This window comes from Erpetoichthys calabaricus, chromosome 9 (genome assembly GCF_900747795.2).
Source record: "Erpetoichthys calabaricus chromosome 9, fErpCal1.3, whole genome shotgun sequence".
In the NCBI taxonomy this organism is placed as follows: domain Eukaryota; kingdom Metazoa; phylum Chordata; class Cladistia; order Polypteriformes; family Polypteridae; genus Erpetoichthys; species Erpetoichthys calabaricus.
The window spans coordinates 125,235,405-125,255,557 of NC_041402.2; the positions used below are offsets into that span (position 1 = coordinate 125,235,405).

Genomic DNA, 20,153 nt, shown 5'->3' on the forward strand with positions numbered 1-20,153 from the left:
ACCATTGAAAATAAGAAAGGGCTCAGAGCCGATCCCTGATGTAATCCCACCTCCACATTGAATGCATCCATCACTCCTACCACAGACCTCACCACTGTCACACTTCCCTCATACATATCCCATAAAACTCTTACATACTTCTCTGCCACTCCCGACTTCCTCATACAATACCACAACTCCTCTCAAGGCACCCTGTGATATGCTTTCTCTAGGTCCACAAAGACACAATGCAACTCCTTCTAATGGATAGTATTAACATTTTGTATAATTGACAGGTGTGAAGTCCAAACATGTTCTCAGGTTCTGCCTTACAGTGATTTACAACCAAAAACTGCTTTATAGAGAAACAGCAAGGCAAGTAAGAATAACTACCTAAGCTCTAGGGAAAGTTTCTTTTTTTAGTAAGCAAGAGACAATTTAAGACATGCAAGCAGCTAAACATGACAGACAAATGAACAGGTAAGGAAAACTATTGCAGATAAATACTGAGTCAAAATCTCAAAATACTACTTAAAGATTAATAATTTGATATTTTTGCATTATTTTAGTTAATTACATACTACATTAAGTGTAAAAAATATGACAGAAATTATACCTCATCACAATTTTATTCACTTATTCTTACACAAGTGCCTGTAAAAAGTCACAGTTAAAAAAGTGAATACTGTTTAAATACAAAGTAAGAAACTGTTTCTTGAGTTGCTTCTAAAACAGAACACACAATTTTAAATAATTGTGCAAAAATGCATATTTTACATTGTGAACTAAGTTACCTAAACAATGAAAAATTACTAGTATTAGTCATCATTCAACTCTGTCATTGAAATTTAATGTACAAAATAATGATTAATGTTACTGCTATACTTTCTTTGGCACATTAGTGATGATTGGCTTGGGACGCGTTTTAAATATTATCTTTTTCTTAATGAATGCAGTAACATGGTAAAATGTGGAATGTTTTTCTTCATCAGTTTCCATGGCATTTTCATTAATTTTCTGTTGCTGTGATTGCTTGACAAGCACAGCAAAAGGTTTCTCCAGTTTGACAACTTTTCCATACAGTATATGATGGCCTATGATTAAGACAGGAACACCCTAAAATGAAAGAGAAAAGCATGAGGTAGTATCACCATATTTTTTTGTAAAACGTATAAACTGAAAATGATCAATATATAAATTGTGTTATGAAATACTTTCTCTACTAAATATTTGGCATGAGACAAAATTTAATTGTACTGAATGTTGCAATACAAAATACTATGTATCAGTGGTGGGCAGTATACTGCTATGACTGTGAATACAGGTGTGACATTGTGCTATGATTTGAATTTTACAGTATTGCAGGTAACTGGATAAGGCTAGAAATGTGAACTACAAATTACCTTTTCAAATCAAAAAGTTGAACTTACAGAAATCCTCTAAATGCAACAAATATATATCTCACATCACACAACACTCACTCCACTCTTGCTGGTGTAGAACTGCACAAGATCCATAAGCAAAAAGAGAGTGAGTTTGGTGATTGCATGACGCATGAACACCAATAATACACTGAAAGATTGGAGAGCAAAATTGTATTGACAAAAGATGAATACAAAATACATAACCGAAGTGCCTCGGTAAAAGTAAATAATTTTACAAACTTCTGTACAGCAGCTGTCCCTCCTCCCAAACCCAAACACTCATAACTCAATGAGCTAATTATAAATATATTATGTCTTTAAAAAAACTACCTCTATATCATATCCTTTCCTTTTCATAGATTCAAACTGTTTAAAATGGTTGGGAAGCAAACCCGTTAATAAATATACAAAAGCATTCTGTATATATTAGTGAGAAAAGCACTATATAAAAAACTATTATTAACAGTGTCCACTGGGGTGTCTTCTTTGGTAACGCTGTTACGACTTTAACATTTTCTGTCATCATTTTCTCTTTTTTTCCCGCTCCTACTCCTGACATACTGGTGTGCACAGCTGCAGTAGCCCCAGCCCTACTTGTATATACCAATCAATATTCAATATACTGTATCTTATGTTAATACTTAAGATTTTATTTTAACAAAATAAAAAACTAACAAAATCTTACATTAAAACTTGTTTATTTGTACACAGCTTTGAATTTATTTTGCAGTGTTTTGATTTAACAATGCCTACTAATATGTAAGACAAAATTTTCAGTACATTCTTTTATGAAATTTCATATTGTGAGAATATTGTAACATGAAGACTGAACTGCAATATGAATTGTATTATGAGTTAAGCGTATTGTCTCATACCTACTAAATATATGTGTATATACAGGTACAATATATACAGTATCTATACACAAACATGACTTCATAGTTTATATCTCCTATGTTAAACCTTAAATAATAGATGTACCTCTTTTGTAAAATGCAGATCACCGATTACACTTCCTCCAAGACTAGTATTATGACGAGATTCAATCTCACCCTGAAGCTCCATCAACATCCAATCCCCAGGTTTCTCATTTTCTGGGCTAAAAAAAATAGATTGAAATTTTGTCCATGGGCTTTCACAACACACATAGCCACAAATATTAAATGAGTTTTAGGCAGCCATAAACTCTGCTTTATAATAAAAATCATACAAAGAAAAAATTTACTTCATCCTTATAATGTGTAATCACCATGCATGCTTTGATTTTTGTTCAGAGTGTTAGAAATTGTATTTCACAAAACCACAGCAGACTTTTGAAAGTGTGTAATGATGGATATGTATTGGGAGAATATTTGTTAGGTTCTGTTAACAGTATATCTTTAACTTAACGCTGCATAGGTAATCCTGAACTCTGTCTTCATTCAGTTAAAAAGAGAGAAAAAATAAACATTTTCACTGTTAATAAATACAATATTTTCCTTAAAATAAGCTTTTAGATAAATCAATGTACATGATAGCAGATAACAATGAACATTTATTTTCAAATGTCTCACCACTGGATGGATTTAATTTGTAATTCTTTAGTCATAATGGTGTCCCACAGAGCAATTTTATAGTATGTATGCAAGGACCTTATCATCAAGAATACACGTTTAACCATTTAAAATAACCAACTCTAGAGAACTTTTAAAAGTGAATGGATGTACTTATGAAAATATATTTTATACAACTTTCCAATGTTTTGAACTATCTTTATAAAATATCACATAAAGACTTAAGTTCAAATTTACATAACTTATTTAATTGCTGCTCCCACTGTGACAAAAGAAGATGCTCTCAAAATGTAAGCAGTGATATTACAGAATTGCATTGAATAAAATACGGTATGGTAGTAATGTCAGTAAAATAATACTGATCTGCACATGGAATAATGCAATATACTGTTTGTATTTCCACAATATTAATTTACTTTCTAGACGTCAGTATTCCAGAATTATCAAAATTAAAATGGTGGGGCCAAAAACTGGTCCAATGTACATTAAAAATTTTTTGAATTATTTCATGTGATTTTTATATGCTGTTAGGCACCAACTTAAGAAATTAACCATTTTTTCCATCACATAATATTTTTTCATAAAATATACAGTAGCTGTCACAGTTTTTGTTATAATTAAAAGTTGATATTTTACTTAAAAAAAACAAACTTATTTAATTTCCTCCCACAAAGACAAACAAAAAAAGTTTTACTTTACCGGTGATCATTTAGCAATGATAGTACATGAAGACTACTTGAAATGCGCCATGTAATTACATGAAGAGGTAAACAGTTGTAGCAATATGGGTCTGTTTTAAAGAATTTATATGATACATCATTTAACGTAACTCTTTATTAAAATGAAGACGTATTTAAGAAAAAAAATTTGTCTACTTTTGCTTACCTTGAAATGAGTATTTGAACCATTTTAAGGATTCCAACATGTAAGTTCGGACGAAGCTAAAAGAGTGTTAAATTCAAAATAAAAAATGATAACTTTATTCCTGTTTAAAATATTATAACACCGTGATAAAGTGGCCAACAGCATAGCAATTTCCTTTAATCAGTAAAAACATAACACATCATACTCTGCTTCCTGCACATTCACGTTTGCAGGGAGAATAACGTGTTCTGGCAGTATTGGGTTCAAGAAACGAACCCACGTTTCCCCCTTCGTTATAAATATTTAGTGACAAACAAATCTCACAGATCTGAAATTGTAGTAAAAATGGCAATGTAATTGAAAAATACTTATACTGAGCAACTCTCTAATAAAGACATTGTGCTGTTGTAATTAAAACTTTGTATCAACAAAATGCGCAGCTTTTGTCACGAATTTACGCATTTTCAAGTGGAAAATAAATCTCAATTATATATAATTAGACAGCGAAATAATGTAACTATTCATAATTTACAACAAAAGAAATTCTCTAATTAAGGCTCGGACGGACTGCTGTATTGCTAAAATAACCTGACATTACACCAAGAAAATAAATATTGATACTTTTCAATAACCAGACCTGTCTATGACTCTTTATTACCAGTTACAAAACCTGTACAAACAACAAACGTCACCTTTACTTCAGCTGTTTAAACAGCAGAAATAAGGCTTAGAAACTGCACTTATAGCGTACCTCAAAAATATTAAAACTGCTCCTTACCAAATTCAATTAATGAAAGAATAAAACATATTACGGTCATACGCAAAAATTACCACGGCTGACAGCACATTACTAGTTACTAACACAAACTTCCCGCGCGTGTTCCACCTACTTCCGTTGACGTCAGTGCTGTGCTCGTTTTCACGTCCGGTTCGGAGGGCTTCAACGTGGTTCTTTAGAGTGTGTGGGATCTTTCTGTTCAATGTGAGACTTTTTGTAAAAATTTGATTTGACTAGGCTGGTAAGTGGTGTAAATTCTCTTATTATTGTATGTGCAAAAGGGTTATGTAGAATACGTTTATGATGTTGTACCTCCATCATGTTTTTGCGCGAATTTCTTTTTTTGTGACACCCGCATGGTCGCGTGTAATATGATTTAGGTCAGATTTCTTGGGTGATGGTCGCGAAATACGAATTTATATTATTGAAAAAACGTAAACAGTGCAGTATGAAAAGAACTGTGTCTATATCGGCCAGCGTTCCATTTGAAAACGCGTGTACGTACCGTATTTACATTTATTTGATGAGGTGGTGCTTTTTTCCAAATCCAGTTAAAGGATCTCAACAAGACGAAGGCAAAGTACAAAGACGACCAAACCACTTCTAACTTTTAATGAAACAAGTGTGTCTTAACATAAGCTACAGAGGCATTAAGTGAAATGCAAAGTTTAAACTCGCAAAGTGAGTGACTATTGTAGGAGTTTGTTGGAACGAATATCTTACAAGTACAGTACTTGATTAAATTGACAGGAATACAGTAGTCACAATGACTATAATAGAGGTGTAAATAAAGTGAAAACTGGATGTAGGTTTTATCCATCTGCTTATGCTTGGTAAGTTGTTCAACGACAGTAGCTCAAGTTCTGAGAAGCAGTTTTTCAATATGCTGCTTCGTATCAGCAGCGACACTAACAGATGTATTATAAAGGCGGAGTAAAAAGCCTAAGTTATAGGTATTTTTTGGACAAGCATTAAGAATTTTATATCTGATATTTATGATCTGATTAAATTGGTTACATTGTTCCAAGTTTTGAACATGTGAAATAGTCTGCACTGTCTTCACCGTTTTGCACTTTCATGTGCGACCAATATCTATCTGTCGATCGATCGCCTCATACTTTATGTTTGCGGCATAAATTAATTGGTTGAATTACGTCTTTTTCAGTGGTAGTTGTATGGAAACTTATGGCCAGTCAATTTTTATTTTTGGATGGAGCTTCTGGTATTCACGTGTTTAGTCCTCAAACTGATGACACTAGTGAGTTAGTAACTCCTTTAAATGTAGAATCGGATGAATTGTTAACAGAGAGAATAGGATAATGCACAGGCTTATACAGATTTGTGACAGTTGATTTTTAGTTATAAGGTAAAACAAGTTGGATGAAAAAAATAGGTTTGAATGCGCAGTGGGATGGTAGAAACTTGAAAGTACACCTCAAGAGAAGGAAACTGGAGTCAGTGGACTCATCACTATCAACTTTCAGACAGTGTACAGAAGTGTGCTAAAGTACTGTATATATCAGGCTGTGTAGAGTAAATGGAAAGTAGGCTATGCCTAATCTGTAAAACTCACTAATGAAACATTCCCTGGACTACTACTGTGTACTGCAGGGCTATTCAATTACAAATTCAGTTGGGCTAGACATTTTCAATGGCCAGTAAGCACCGGGTAATGACAAATTGTAAACCAATACAAATTAATATTTTGAAAAACAAGTAGTGTTTATTCATTGTTCCCTTGTAAATTTAGTCACATCTGACACAGGCACATCAACAGCACATAAAACAATTAAAAAGAGCTATAAACTGAACAGAATCAGTTAGTAGCAATACGTTTTTTCCACCTTTTGTTCATATCTGACCTAGGCACATCTGAAAGTGCATAAAAACAAAATAGTGCCAGTATTAACAATACCATTTGTTTCCCTTTTGAAATAAAATAAATATTTTGGTCATATGACCCAGGCACATCACAAAGTGCATTTAACAGGTTCATTTTAAATCACCACATGTGTGATTAGTAGTACCTTTTTTTTTTTTTTGTGAACAAAAAGGTGGCAGTATACATACGTTGCATTTGGATCAAGTTTGAGGTACTGTGAAAGTATATAGAGGCTGAGAGTCCTAGCGTTACATGTTTTGTTAATTTGGTACAAAAATCGTAACGTTTAAAATTTGAAATTGACAAATAGTCAAGTATAATAATAGTAATTCTTTACATTTATATATTGCTTTACCCACTGCTCAAAGAATTTCACAAACTCCATGCAGGGAGGACCCAGACACAAATCCATGATCTCCTTCTTGTGAGGCAGCTGCTCCATTATTGTGTCGGCATACCATACTACAAAATATTGTGTTTGATAGTTTAAAATTACAAACACATAATTTTAGAAATTGAAGAATACTGACCACAGATTAATAATGAGCTGTACATTCTACAAAAAAGTTATGTAGTCCCACAAAGCAATCAATATTTAAATTCATTTAGTTGTAAATAAAATTACAAACTTTTTTCATGGTTTTCATCAAATGCAGTTTTCCTAATTCATTCTTTGCTTTGAGTGTCAATGGCTTGATCATTGTCCTTGTAACAGTCATGAATCCGCAGGATTGAAGTGTGTGAGTGAAGGGACAAGCAATCCTATGAAGAGAAGTGTGGAGTCACTGCTTGTCAGTAACAAGGCTGCCATTGGAGTAAAAATTAGATTCATTTGCAAAAACCCATTTTCTCACTCGATGAAATTACAATACAGCCAAGACTCCACACACATTGATTATGGAATTACCAGTAATGGCACACTGCATGATAATGTGCAGTGAATACACTTGACTTGGGCATTCATAGTTTTCATATTCTTTCTCTGTACGTTTAGTTTTCATTTGCTCGGAGGTTGATATGCTTGCTTCTTCCTGAGCAGCTGCTCTTTTCTGCACCCTAGTGGCCCGCTTCTCTTCTTTCGTTGGCATCTTTTTGCATTAAAACTGATTAAGTCAGTGTTTGTTTTGCAATTACTTGGAATGTTTTCCATAATTTTTCACTTAAGCTGGAACTGAAGTCTTCAATCTGCTTCAAGAATGATTTAAGATATGAAGTGGTGGGGAAGTGACGGCAAAGGTGTTAGGGAATGAAAATGGCGCCCGTATGCATGCGCCACACGGCTGCCCTGCTGGCCGCTGCTGAGAATTGATTCTACAAAAAAATAAAAAGAGCGTATAGTAGATGTCACGTAGTATGTGTACCAAATTTCAGGTCAGTAGTTCAAACGGTTTGCAAGCTACAGGTGATTTTAAAATCCTGGACAGATAGACGGACTGCCATGGTAGTGTATTTATATAAGAAGATTTAATATGTAGTCAGTGCCACAACCAGAGATGTGGCCGAGGTGCAGGTACAACGTACCGGTGAATAACATCATTTAAAAAAAAAAAAAATATATCACTATCATAGACTACTACCACCACTTCCAGATACACAACAAAGTGCTGCATTGTGGGTTCAGTTGAATGTTGCTATGCTATTCACAGTGTTGTATTCATGGTCTGTACTACTGTGGGGATTAACGCAGGAATTTCTGAAGGCTTGCAAAATGTTTCTTTTTTTTTCTCATGAGTGATTTGGTTGTCATTATAATAAATACCACAATGGTCTTAGTATTAAAATCAAGCTGCTAGATTTTTTTAGACTTGGTGAACTTGCATTTTAGTGATTATGCCAGTACCATGGACGATCCATGTACAATACTGATCCATCATTGATGTTTGTCTCATGCTGAATTGCTAAAGTATGTAAGGAAATGCTGCAACACTAGTTGCTTAAGCACAGAAAAAATGTATGTAGACTGTTTATCCCCCTTTTCTCTGATGTGAGAGCTGCTGTTCTTTACAGTGTATTTCTAATATTTCTTTTAATTATTAATATTTAGTGCTTCAAAAATGTAATCATATACTGTAAATTGTATGTGTATAATCTTTTTTTACTTTCTCATATAGGGAAAGTATTGTAATCGTCTAAAGATTTGAAGTCAAGATTTTGATGAATCTCGACATCTTAGACCTCCCTGACTCTGAAAATACCATTTTTGGATTTATGTATGTGTGCATGTAAACACGATAATTTGAGTACGCTTTCACTTAAGTGAACCAAATATTGAATACAAGTATTAGGTACAAAACATAGATTTCTGTCAACTTTTGGGCTATTTCCATTATTTGGAAATGGTACTTAACCTCTATTTATGAAGCTGCAGAGTCTAATTTATTCAACTTTACTTTTATAACAGTTGTTCAAAATATTATTCATTTGATTTGATTTGTAGTTGATGGGTTTTTTACTGTACATAATATAAAAATATAATCATTGTCTTGTGGTTTACTCCTCAAATATCCATCCCTATATCTGAGTATATGAGAAAAGTCTAGGGGAGACCACTCCAGATTTTTTTGCAAATTTCAATGTAAATATTGCTTGCATTTTTATACTAAACTATACTAAATTACTATCCTCTGTGAAGCATGATAAGCTTGTAAATGGATGTAGAACAAATAAAAATTAATCAAATCATGTGTTTGCAACATTTCAGGGTTGGTAATTCAGTCTTTTTTTCCTGCTACAAGTCCATTTGTTCTGGTATAGTAGAGTCTTCAATTATCTAAGTCCCTCCTCACTCTTGATGTACTGATTCAGTTTATTCCTTTCCAAACTATATTTGAGTACATACATATATAATATTAATATATAAGTATAAAGTTTTTATTGTTTGTAAGATCAAGGATTAGAGGGAAGAAAAATTCAAGCTGATGGATCCTCAGACTTACTATTGAAAGTCAAAGTATAACAGACCAATGTTGGCTTCCTTAAACATTTCTATGTAATGTTGCACATTATGAGAATGTCATAAACAAAAATGAATGTGAATATCTTACTCAACACAAAACACAAAATATTTTTCATGAAGATCTGTTCTCCTGACTATCCATGAATAGTAGATGGTATGAGATGTTTACAGTTTTAATGCAGGCTTAATCTTCACAATATTTCGATTTTTGAAAATCCGTTTTTATATTTACTAGTGCGTCAGAAGCAATTTAAAGTGGTGGGATAATCTGTTTTTCTATTCAGAATGCCTAATTTTAGAATTCTAATGTTTTTATTACATCTTTTATTTTTAGGTGAAGAATGGGAGAGTTCAAAGTACATAGAGTCAAATTTTTTAATTACATGCCTTCTGGAATTCGATGTATGGCCTATAACAGCAGCACGGATAAACTGGCTCTGGCACGTTTGGATGGGTCTATAGAAATATTTAACATTTCAAACAACTACTTCCAGGAAAAGGTAATTCAGCAAGTTGCTATGCTACTCAGTATAATCCAGATTGTGAAACCATCTGTTGTATAGCCATTGTTATACAAATAAAGAAAAACTTTGTTGTCAGTGAGTATTAAGATGGCGTTGTATATTAATTTTCCATTTTAAACTTAGTTGATACGTGAAATATCTATGCACTTGCATAATTCAACTTAAAGAGCTTCATCCTAGACTATGCTTAATTTGCTTTTTTACATTTTAGATTGTTCTGTTTTTCCTCTAAAAATACCAATCAAATATAAATGTCATTCTGAAATGTTTAGCAGTAAAAATCTAAACAACTAATCACATGAAATTATCTCAGTTTAACTTTGAACGTAAACTGTATAGTTTTGGAGACCCAAGAATGTTTGCTTGTTTCAATATCTAAGTATTATCTTGCAACGCTTCAAGCCAAATGGTAAATTCCTATTTACTTTATAATGCAATTTTCAGAAGAAGCATATTTTTGGCAGAAGTTTTCTGATAAACCTTGCAGTATAGATTTTCTCATCATTCTGATCTTGTTGAGTTTTATTCTGTCTTCTTCCAAATAAGTCAAAAACAAAGGTGAATGCTGTTCTTGTTAGTGAGCTATATTTAAAATAAAACTAGACCACACTGTGAAATGTATTTAGAATATTTTAATTACTTATGAGAAGGAAAAATGTCTTAGATGAGATTTAGAAATTCTTGGTAACGTTCATCATGGTATAGTTGAAGTGGGCAAAGGGATTTAGGGAGAGCATCACTTTTAATGTTGATTTTTGTTTGTGATTCACTGTTTATTAAATTATGCTAGTGTCACTAACTTATTCACAGTCCACAAAAGGATAAAATTCAATATTAAATTCACATAGCTTTCAGTTATTTTTGCTATCTTGCATTCAAGCTTTTTTTGATGCAGGTATTTGATGCCACTCTTTTTTTTTCCAAAGGTTATCCCAGGCAATGATTCAAGATCAATCGAGGCTATTTGTTGGGTTGGGCATGATCGTCTTTTCACTGCCAGCCTCAGTGGAGAAATTATGGAAGTTGATCTTCAAAAACTTTGCCCCAAGTACAAACTGCATGCTTTTGGAGGACCAATCTGGTCCATGTCCTGTAATGCTGAAGAGTCTCACTTGGCGGTACGTCCATTTGTATTAGGACAGTGTTATGGTGAAAACATAGCTCATGAGAAGAACCCGCTGTGAGATGCCACTATATGTCCTTATCATTTTCTAGAAAAGGACTGTGGGCAAGTTTTAGGGTTGATTGAGGTGGACATAACCTTGGTAACCGCAACTAAAATTCATGCCTTGAAACTTTTTTTTTTTTTTTTTTTTTTTTTTTAAAATTAAACTGGTAGGGAAAAAGGTTGTGCTGTTGCATTAGCTAAGAGGTCTATCATCCTCTTATTGAAGAGGGGCTCTGGGCAAGTATTTATGCTAAAAAGATCCTGTCTGAATACTGTGATCTAATAGAACTAAACATTTCCTGTTTTTGTGTATACGTGTACTAACTATTTAGGGAGACCTTCACAAAGATGCAGTGCCCTCCATAATGTTTGGGACAAAGACGTATTTCTTCTTGATTTACCCCTCTGTTCCACAGTTTAAAATTACAAATCAAGCAATTCAGACATGATTAAATGACACGTTTCAGACTTTAATTTAAGTACATTTGCATACATTTCAGTCACACCATGTAGAAATGGCAGCACTTTTTGAACATGGTCCTCCATTTCTTGAGCAGTTCCTTTTTATCTCAAGACTTTGCTCTTGCCATCACACTGATACAGGTTAGTCTTTGTGATGTCTGTCCTCCAGACCTTTTTTCCTGAATTCTACAAAGTACTTTTTCACAAATTGTAATCTGGCCATCCGGTTGATGTGGCTAACTTGTGGTTTACATGTTGCAGTTTGGCCTCTGTATTTCTGTTCATGAAGTGTTCTGCAGATAGTAGTATCTGTTACATACAGTACACATCTGCCTCCTGAACACTGCTTCTGAGCTGTCAGATAGGTTTTTGGGGCTTTTTCTTTACCATAGTGAGGATTCTTGTGTCATAGGCAGTGGAGGTCTTCCTTTGCCTACCAGTCCCTTTGTGATTACTGAGGTCAACAGTACGATCCTTCTTCTTAATGATATTCCAGAGAGTTGTTTTAGGTAATCAATAGGTTTTACTGATGTCTCTAATGGATTTATTTTTGGTTTGCAGCCTCATGATGGCATCTTTGCCTTCCAGTGGCACAGCTCTTGTCCTGTGTTGAACAATGGCAACTACAGATTCTGTATGTAGTTAGTAGGTAGAATCAAGTCTAGGTTTCTTATGCCTGCACTAACAAAGCAATGAAACACACCTGTGATGCCAACTGTCCCAAACATAATGATGTCCTGAAATGGAGTGACCATTTATACAGTGTTTTAATTTCTACATGCTGTGACCTAAATGTATGCAAATTCCCTTAAAATCTGCAGTGTGCACTTTAATCACGTCTGAATTGTATGTTTTGTAATTTTAAACAGAGGAGTAGAAAGTAAATCAAGGGAAAATGTGTCTTTATCCCTAACATTATAGAGTCAGTTGTTGTGTTAATTGTGGTCTTACTGGTAGCAGAGCACTATGTGGAAATTTAATCTGATTTGATGTTTTTTGCTCTGGACAGACTCTGAAGGAAGCAAAATGATGAATTAGGTTGCTGAAGCATACATTTGAGAGACTCTGGAGACCTAAACAAGTCCTGAAGTGTGTTAGCAGATGATTCTATTCAGGATGAGTTGCTCTAAGATTTTTTTTCCTTCATTCTTCAACTAGGGAGAGGCACATGAAATATGAATTTACCATATTAAACATTCCATTAATGTTGGTAGCTGCTAAGATGCAGTGAAATAAAGGTGGTAAGTTCAGTGTGTCTCACTCTGGAGAGCTGCCAAGTTAAAACATTTCAGTGCAGTGTATATGTTATAATGAAGATCTTGAGATATAACTAAGCGGTACATGCAGGCTTTCATTTAGAACAGTTCTTTCAAGCAGTTTGAAAATTTACAAGGAAACATTGGCATGTAATGTTGTGTAGAATTACCTTATCTTGGTATGCTCTCTGGGAAAACCCATTAAATTGATGAAAAAATAACTTATCAGAAGGAGCAGTGCTGAAAGCATTTAGTGACATTAGCCCAATTACTGTAGCTAAGGTCACTGGGGTTTTTGAGGAACATGGGCATGACTATAAATGGGTCTAATCTGAATGCTGAAAGCAGTGGCAATTTGATCATCACTAAAATGTGAATTCTTTAATTTTTTGCTATTAATATGCAGTCAGCTTGGAAGTTGTGAATTCCTTGTTAATGTTTATACAGCTTCATATGCTGTGGGAGTTTCTTTTGGTTTGTTCTTTTTAAATTATTGATCCCCTGTTGCTCCAGATTTTTATTCTGGTTTCACTTTCAGTGCTCATTCTTAATTTTGGTTGGTAGCATTGGTTTACCATTGTTTAGTGAAGTCTTTTTATTCTCTTAAGAAATTCTAAAATATTGCAAAAGCTTAATGTTTAAATCTCCTTTGCTATTTTGTGTTTCAGTTCACACTTTTTTTTTTACTGAGTTTTTCCTGTTAATTGTATCAAAATTATGACAATGCTGAATCCCAGAGGGGACCAGTTTTTCTTCAGTGTCATAATAATTGTTCTGGTCATTTGTAAGAAATGTTTCTTAGTGAGAAGACAAATGAAAATGTCAGTGAAGCGGTTGCTCTGTTGTGCATTCATTGTTGTTGTTTGCACCTGTGACTTCATCAATCTTTGCTAATCATTAGCATTTCTATGTTCTATTTCTTATGTTTTATTATTATCAGGTTGGTTGCGAAGATGGGTCTGTAAAAGTGTTTGAACTTCTTCCAGGGAAAATACAGTTTGAACGGAATCTAGATAGACAGAAAGGTAATTTACAGTCTGTATTTTAACTTTGAATTTTGGTAGTTTTAACAATCTAACACAGATGCTTTTTTTAGGTCGCATCCTTTCTATTTCCTGGCATAAATCTGGAGCATTGATTGCTGCAGGAACAATAGATATGATTCGGATTTTTGATGTGAAATCAGGTAAGTGTAATATTTTAGAAGTAAATCTTATCAGTAATCTAGTATGGGATTCCACACCTCGCATTGCCCCCAATTAAAGGTAATTTTCAGCTAATAAGATAAAGTTAGAGTGAGACGTTTGTGTTTGAGCTGTTTGGTTTCCTGTATAGTTCATTATCATCTTTTTTGTTCTTTATTTATTATACAATATTATACAATTTCTTATATTAGGAATTTGTTAGTTTTCGCATACCCCTTGGTGTCATAGCGCACGGTCAGCCCTGGAGCAATTAAAGGTTAAGGGCCATGCTCAAGGACCCAGCAGAGTAGGATCTCTTTTGGCAGTGATGGGGATTCGAACTGGCAACCTTCGGGATACCAGCGCAGATCCTTAGCCTCAGAGCCACCACTCCGCATCTTATTGCAGACTATGATATTTGCCAGTTTTCCTGGCTATTTTCTAAATATCCTTCAGTATGCTCGTGAGAATGTGACATTGAGTGTTGTCTTTTGGTTAATTTTACCTGAATATTGTTTTCTGGAGTACTCCCTGAATTTGCCCAATTAACTTGGCGCATTAGCTAGTATAATTTCCATTCTGGCATATTTTGAGACGGATGGAGTAGTTTTAGGTTGACAGAATACTTTTTTTTTTTTTTTTTTTTGCCTGGAGTTATTGAGAGTGAAAACTGTCTTGTACCTCATACTCATTTTTAGCGAAAGGCATTGTAATGCGGTGCTTATTGCTCCTGTTTCATGGATCCATCACCCTGGATTCAAATGTAATTGCTGTCCTTATGGAATTTGTATATTCACCATTTGTGTGTCTTTTTTTAAATTACAATACATTTTATCTTGTTTAAAGTGCTTTTTGGATTTGGTGTGCTTGAATCATAGTGTACAGTGTTTTTGTTGATCTGCCTTGGCATTGATTCGTAGTTCACTCGCAGTATTCACATTGAAATGTCAGATATTTGACAGAACATATCGTTTTCACTTTGTAAATCATTGCTTTATTTACTATAGGTTATTCTGAATATTATCTTTATTTAATTTATCTAAAATTTCTCCAGTTTTGTGGGCTCTCTCTGTGTAGTGCATTGTAAATTTGAAATTGTAAACTTTAAAATATAATTTGAGAGACTATAGTATTTTTAAGTATTAGTTTGATCAGCTACTTAACTTCAGGATCACCTAAGAACCGTGAAAGGGAAAGTGGTAGATGCAAATAATAAGACCACCCTAATTTGACAAATATAAATTTAACCAGTTTATAGTAGCCCCATGTGTCTGAGCCTGTGTTCCTGGTGGGGTAATGGAGCTTGATGAGCAGCAAAAATCATGCAAGACATCCAGTAACAAGCAAAAGGGAAGTCAAACACAAATTGCAGATTAGCTAAATGATTTAAAACTAATATCAGAGTACAGGCAGTCCCCAGGTTACGTACGAGATAGGGACTGTAGGTTTGTTCTTAAGTTGAATTTGTATGTAAGTCGGAACAGGTACATTATTTTAATAAATGCTGTTGTTGACCGACTGTAACCAAGTGCTCTGCCAATGAATGATGGAGTTTCACCTCTTTCTGAACTTTTTATTATTTCTACTTTATTTTCCATGGTGATGGTTTTTCTCTTATTTATTGTATCACCAGCACTTGCATCAGGTTTGTGTTTCAGAGACATTGCTGAAGGGTGAAGACAAAAGGTTAAGATGAGCTCTTCTGCACAGCACTGTACACGCTATCACAGCAGGAAGGCACCCCTCGTCAGCACATGTGGTGTACTGACGAGAGACAACTTCCTGCTGTGTACGTAATGGTACAAGCAGGCTTGCTATTATGAATGAATGGGAGCGGCGAGGGGCGATTCACCATTTGCCCACCACATAGTCACCTCCACTTGCATACAGTATGCTGCCTGCAGCGTCTGCCCACCAAGAACGAACAGGGTATGGCCAAAGGCGGGTAGTGAATCACCCACCACCGCCCCCATTCCACAGGCAGCCACCCGAGGCACACTGCAATGCTGCCCCCTGCCGCCCCATTCACCCTCTGTGACCTCTGTTCAGCCACAACAGGGTCACTGCTTGTAGCATCACCAGCTGCCCACTGAGAACAAACGGGGCACTGCAAGGCTGTGTGGTGGGCAAGCAGTGAAACTCTCCCCTCTGCCCCATCCAGCCTCCGTCCAGTCAGGATCAGTAGCTGCAGCAGCATGGTGGGCGGGCGACGAACCGCCCCATCAAGCCTCCATCCTGCACACAAGTGGTAGCTGTGGCCCCGGCAACTATGGACCCCATGTCACCACTTGCCGCGCACCCAGCCGCCTACTGAGAATGAACATCAGCCGGACCGCCAGAGGGACACTAAACTGTGCAAGCAGCAAAATTGCCCTCTCCCGCCACCGCTTGCAGCGTCCCCAGGCCGAAGATGACGGAGCGGCAGTTACTGAGGAGCCTGTGTCGCGTCCCCCAGACAGATGAAGGAGAAGCTGTGGCCCCGTTCTTAAGTCGTATGTTGGATGTCCATAACTTGGGGACTACCTGTACTGTGAAATGCCAGGCTGAAAGCACTCCTATCAATCTTTAAAACTAATGACATATCATTTGTAACGCACCTGTTATTTCTGAAATAATTTGAAATTAGGGTTTTGAAAATTGGTGATTATTCCGCAAAGTTTACTTAACAGTGAGGAGAGACTAATTTCACTTTTAAAACGTGGATTGTAGAATTTTATTAATATTGTGTGCTGTACATGAAAACAATAAGGGTTTTAAATTTAATGAATATGGGTTTTCTCCATTTCACAAACAACTGTTTTATGAAAATTTACCATGTGAAAACAGAGACTTTCAATAATCTATGGTATCTTACAAACTACAACAGTGCTGAAATTTTTCCAACATGCAACATGATAGCTAACAACTCTTCACAGTTGCTCCAAGCACACTTTGCTGCATTCTGATGACTTAGGCAGAGCTAGATCTGTAGATTACTCTCTCTAAAATCCTTTACAAGTCTTGGTGCCTCTTTATAAAAACTATGTCCCTGCTGCTCACCCCTGCAGGTTTTCCCACTCTACAGAGATGTCCATTGACAAGTGCAGTCAATTTTCACATAGGCTTACACTCCAGCCACCTCGGCTGGTCAAAACTGTGATATCCTAAGCCCAACTCATGTCCCTTGCTGCCAGCTCTTCGTATCTGCAGGGACTCCATAAGCCCTGCACCAATTCCTACTGCTGCCATCCATCACGTGGCTTCCAGCAGGAGCATACTTGGATTGGTTGGTCACTCCTGCTCCCTAACTGCTCAGAAGGAGAAACCCTGCACCTCCAGTGCCACCTGCACTTGGGACTACTCCATCATTACTTGCCTGGACGGTCTTGCACCAGCTTTTCCCAGTCCTCACTCTCCTTTAATTTTTCTTTCCATTAACCTCTGTTTCTCTTTCTCAATGGCTGCCACACATATCCGCAAGTAGCTGAATGGCCAACCAATTTCACCATCATCACTCCAGAGCCACCTATGTGTTTTATTGTGTTTTTTATTTAATAAAAATTGCGTATCACCACAGACCTTTTTTTTTTTTTTTTTTCTTCTCCATACAATAGTTGGAAAAGCCCAAGTAAGATGAAAAGAATATTCCTTTGAATGTGAAAGTTGAAGTGATAAAGTGTAGGTAGACAACTTTTATTAAAGTTTTTAATGAATGGCAGTACAGTAAAACCTTGATCATCTGTCACTCGATTAAGTGTCAGGGCACCTACCTATTACTGTGCTACTATTGCCATGCGGTACGCTGCAAGTTATGCACATTGGAACAACTCTGCCTTGTGCTAGCACGTAGTGTTCTTCCCCAGCACCAAGTGATATGCCGCATTTTGAAATCGCAGTGTCTGTTATGTACCTTTGGTTTTAATAGTGTTTCATGGCTTTTCTCTTTTGTTATAATTAAACTACTATACATTGTTATGGCCAATAAACGTACTGTATGTGTTTGGAATTGTCACAAAAAATGTAATTATTAAACATCTACAAAATGGCAGAAGTACAGCAGTAAATTATGTAAAGCGTGATGCTGACAAAATTGAAAAAAACATGTTGAAAATAGAAACCAGTGATGGTACAGTAATGTTATTCTGTATTAATGTTAATGTTCTTTTTTTATTGTAATTTTCTTTTAAATTCTGTTATGTTAATAAATTGTGACATGCAGGCAGATTGTGATGTGCTGTGCAGGAGCAGAAAGAGTGTAATGAGTGCTGTAAGTGATGGGACTGGGTGAAGAGCTTCTGTTCTGTAAGGGTTGGACATGTCTTCTTAGCATATGAGTAACAGGAGAAGTTAGGAGAAAAAGGATGGTGTGGCGGAAGGAAGTTTTTGAGTAGGGAGTCAAGAGACAATAAGCAGGAGTGTTTGTGGTATAGAGAAAAAGAGAACCTGAGTGACAGAAGATAAACTGATTGGTAGGGAAAGTTTATTACTTTGGAGGTATGCTCTGTAACCCAGATAACGGAGTATAAGACAGGGCACTGTTTGTTATGGATCGAAGACTCCCAAATAAAACGGAAAACTCCAGTGCCTCTGAGTTGTATTTGCTTATTACACAAGTTGTTACAATCTTATATGAATTAATTAATCGTGTTAATACTATGTTTTGTTAATTTAGTTTTGTAACTAAGCTTAGCAAATTGTCAAATTTATCTACTGTATATCATTTTTAAAGCAGCTGTTCTCTCTTATCCGTCATGGCCCTCTGTCCCGACCCCTAGTTTTACTGTTTTTTTTTTTTTTTCTTTTTTCTTTTCCCCCTCATGACTAATGTTATTCCTAAACTAATGCTTTCAATTTGTTTGTATTTTGGTGTTATTTCAGCAAAAATGTACGCTAGTTTTGAGGCGGAGAACTTTTAAAATGTTTTTATTTAAATGAGTGGCAATTAGGTGTTCATAATACAAAAATTCACTTTACGAAAGGAATTTTGAGATGTAGATTAGCTTCATAAAGCATGTAAAGTCTGTTTTTCCCTTTTAGATTATTTCTTTATTGTTGTGATACCAAAAAACCAGTACAGTGGAACCTCGGTTCACGAGCGTCTCGGTACACGTACAACTTGGTTTACGACCAAAAAGTTTGCCAAACTTTTGCCTCGGTTCATGACCACACGCTCGGTATACGAACAAGCCAGTTTTGCTTTCGGTTTGTGCGCGCCGATGATTTCTGCATGTGTTGCATTGTTCTTGGTCAGACGTGCGTGCTTTCGCTGTGAACTGTTTGTGATCTATTTCATTTCCCTTCCGGTTCGTACGCGCCGATTACTGTATTTAAGCACATGTTCAGCCTCTCCCTGTTCATTGTTCTCAGTTAGACGTGCGTGCTTTACCTGTTAACTCTTTGTGCTCTACAGTATTTCGTGTGCTTTTGCAGTTAACCATGGCTTCTAAGCAAGTGAAAAGTGGTGAGAAGAAAGTGTTGCAACGTTACTTTTCTCTTTTTTCAAATGTTCCTTTTTCCCTGTGCTTAAAACTCATTTAAAAAAACTGTTTATACAGCGATCGAGTTGTAAAGCTATAGCGCAAACTGCAATGTTACAGAGAGAGAGGGGGCTCGCATGCTGCTGCTGGGAGAGAGAGAGAGAGAGATATCACGTGCAGCTGAGCAGGGAGCCTGGGTGTCAGTGTTGTTCAATGTTTTTACATTAGTTTACTATTACACTGTGCATTGTATGGTGTAATTAACTATATTTGTGCTTAAAAATCTTTAAAAAATATATTTACAGTGCATCTGGAAAGTATTCACAGTGCATCACTTTTTCCACATTTTGTTATGTTACAGCCTTATTCCAAAATGGATTAAATTCATTTTTTTCCTCAGAATTCTACACACAACACCCCATAATGACAACGTGAAAAAAGTTTACTTGAGGTTTTTGCAAATTTATTAAAAATAAAAAAATTGAGAAAGCACATGTACATAAGTACTCACAGCCTTTGCAATGAAGCTCAAAATTGAGCTCAGGTGCATCCTGTTTCCCCTGATCATCCTTGAGATGTTTCTGCAGCTTAATTGGAGTCCACCTGTGGTAAATTCAGTTGATTGGACATGATTTGGAAAGGCACACACCTGTCTATATAAGGTCCC

General features: G+C 35.7%; 2 protein-coding genes across 3 annotated transcripts in view; one reads left to right on the forward strand and one right to left on the reverse strand.

Moving 5' to 3' along the window:
- Positions 1-589: 589 nt before the first annotated feature.
- Positions 590-4,778, reverse strand: chtf8 (CTF8, chromosome transmission fidelity factor 8 homolog (S. cerevisiae)). Of its 2 annotated transcripts, none has more exons than XM_028810126.2 (4): positions 4,711-4,778; positions 3,842-3,897; positions 2,385-2,502; positions 590-1,095 (listed from the first exon to the last, which is right to left on the reverse strand). In XM_028810126.2, the coding sequence occupies exons 2-4, from the start codon at positions 3,862-3,864 to the stop codon at positions 859-861; spliced, it is 378 nt and encodes a 125-aa protein (XP_028665959.2). In that variant the 5' UTR covers positions 3,865-3,897; positions 4,711-4,778; the 3' UTR covers positions 590-858. The 2 variants fall into 2 exon arrangements, with proteins under 2 accessions (XP_028665959.2, XP_028665958.2); XM_028810125.2 differs by lacking the exon at positions 4,711-4,778 and adding an exon at positions 4,599-4,704.
- utp4 (UTP4 small subunit processome component) overlaps positions 4,740-20,153 on the forward strand; it is a 62,725-nt gene continuing 47,311 nt past the window's right edge. Inside the window, 5 exon segments of the mRNA XM_028810124.2 lie at positions 4,740-4,839; positions 9,771-9,936; positions 10,887-11,078; positions 13,787-13,871; positions 13,943-14,032. Of these exon segments, the coding sequence (XP_028665957.2) occupies positions 9,778-9,936; positions 10,887-11,078; positions 13,787-13,871; positions 13,943-14,032 (526 nt within the window). The 5' untranslated portion in view covers positions 4,740-4,839; positions 9,771-9,777.

Excerpts from the sequence above, each read along its gene's own strand:
- chtf8 (XM_028810126.2), bottom strand. The coding sequence starts at position 3,864 with ATGGTTCAAATACTCATTTCAAG. Across the intron at positions 2,503-3,841 it reads GTTCAAATACTCATTTCAAG|CCCAGAAAATGAGAAACCTG; the intron begins GTAAGCAAAAGT and ends TATTTTTTTTAG. Across the intron at positions 1,096-2,384 it reads ATCTGCATTTTACAAAAGAG|GGTGTTCCTGTCTTAATCAT; the intron begins GTACATCTATTA and ends CTTTCATTTTAG.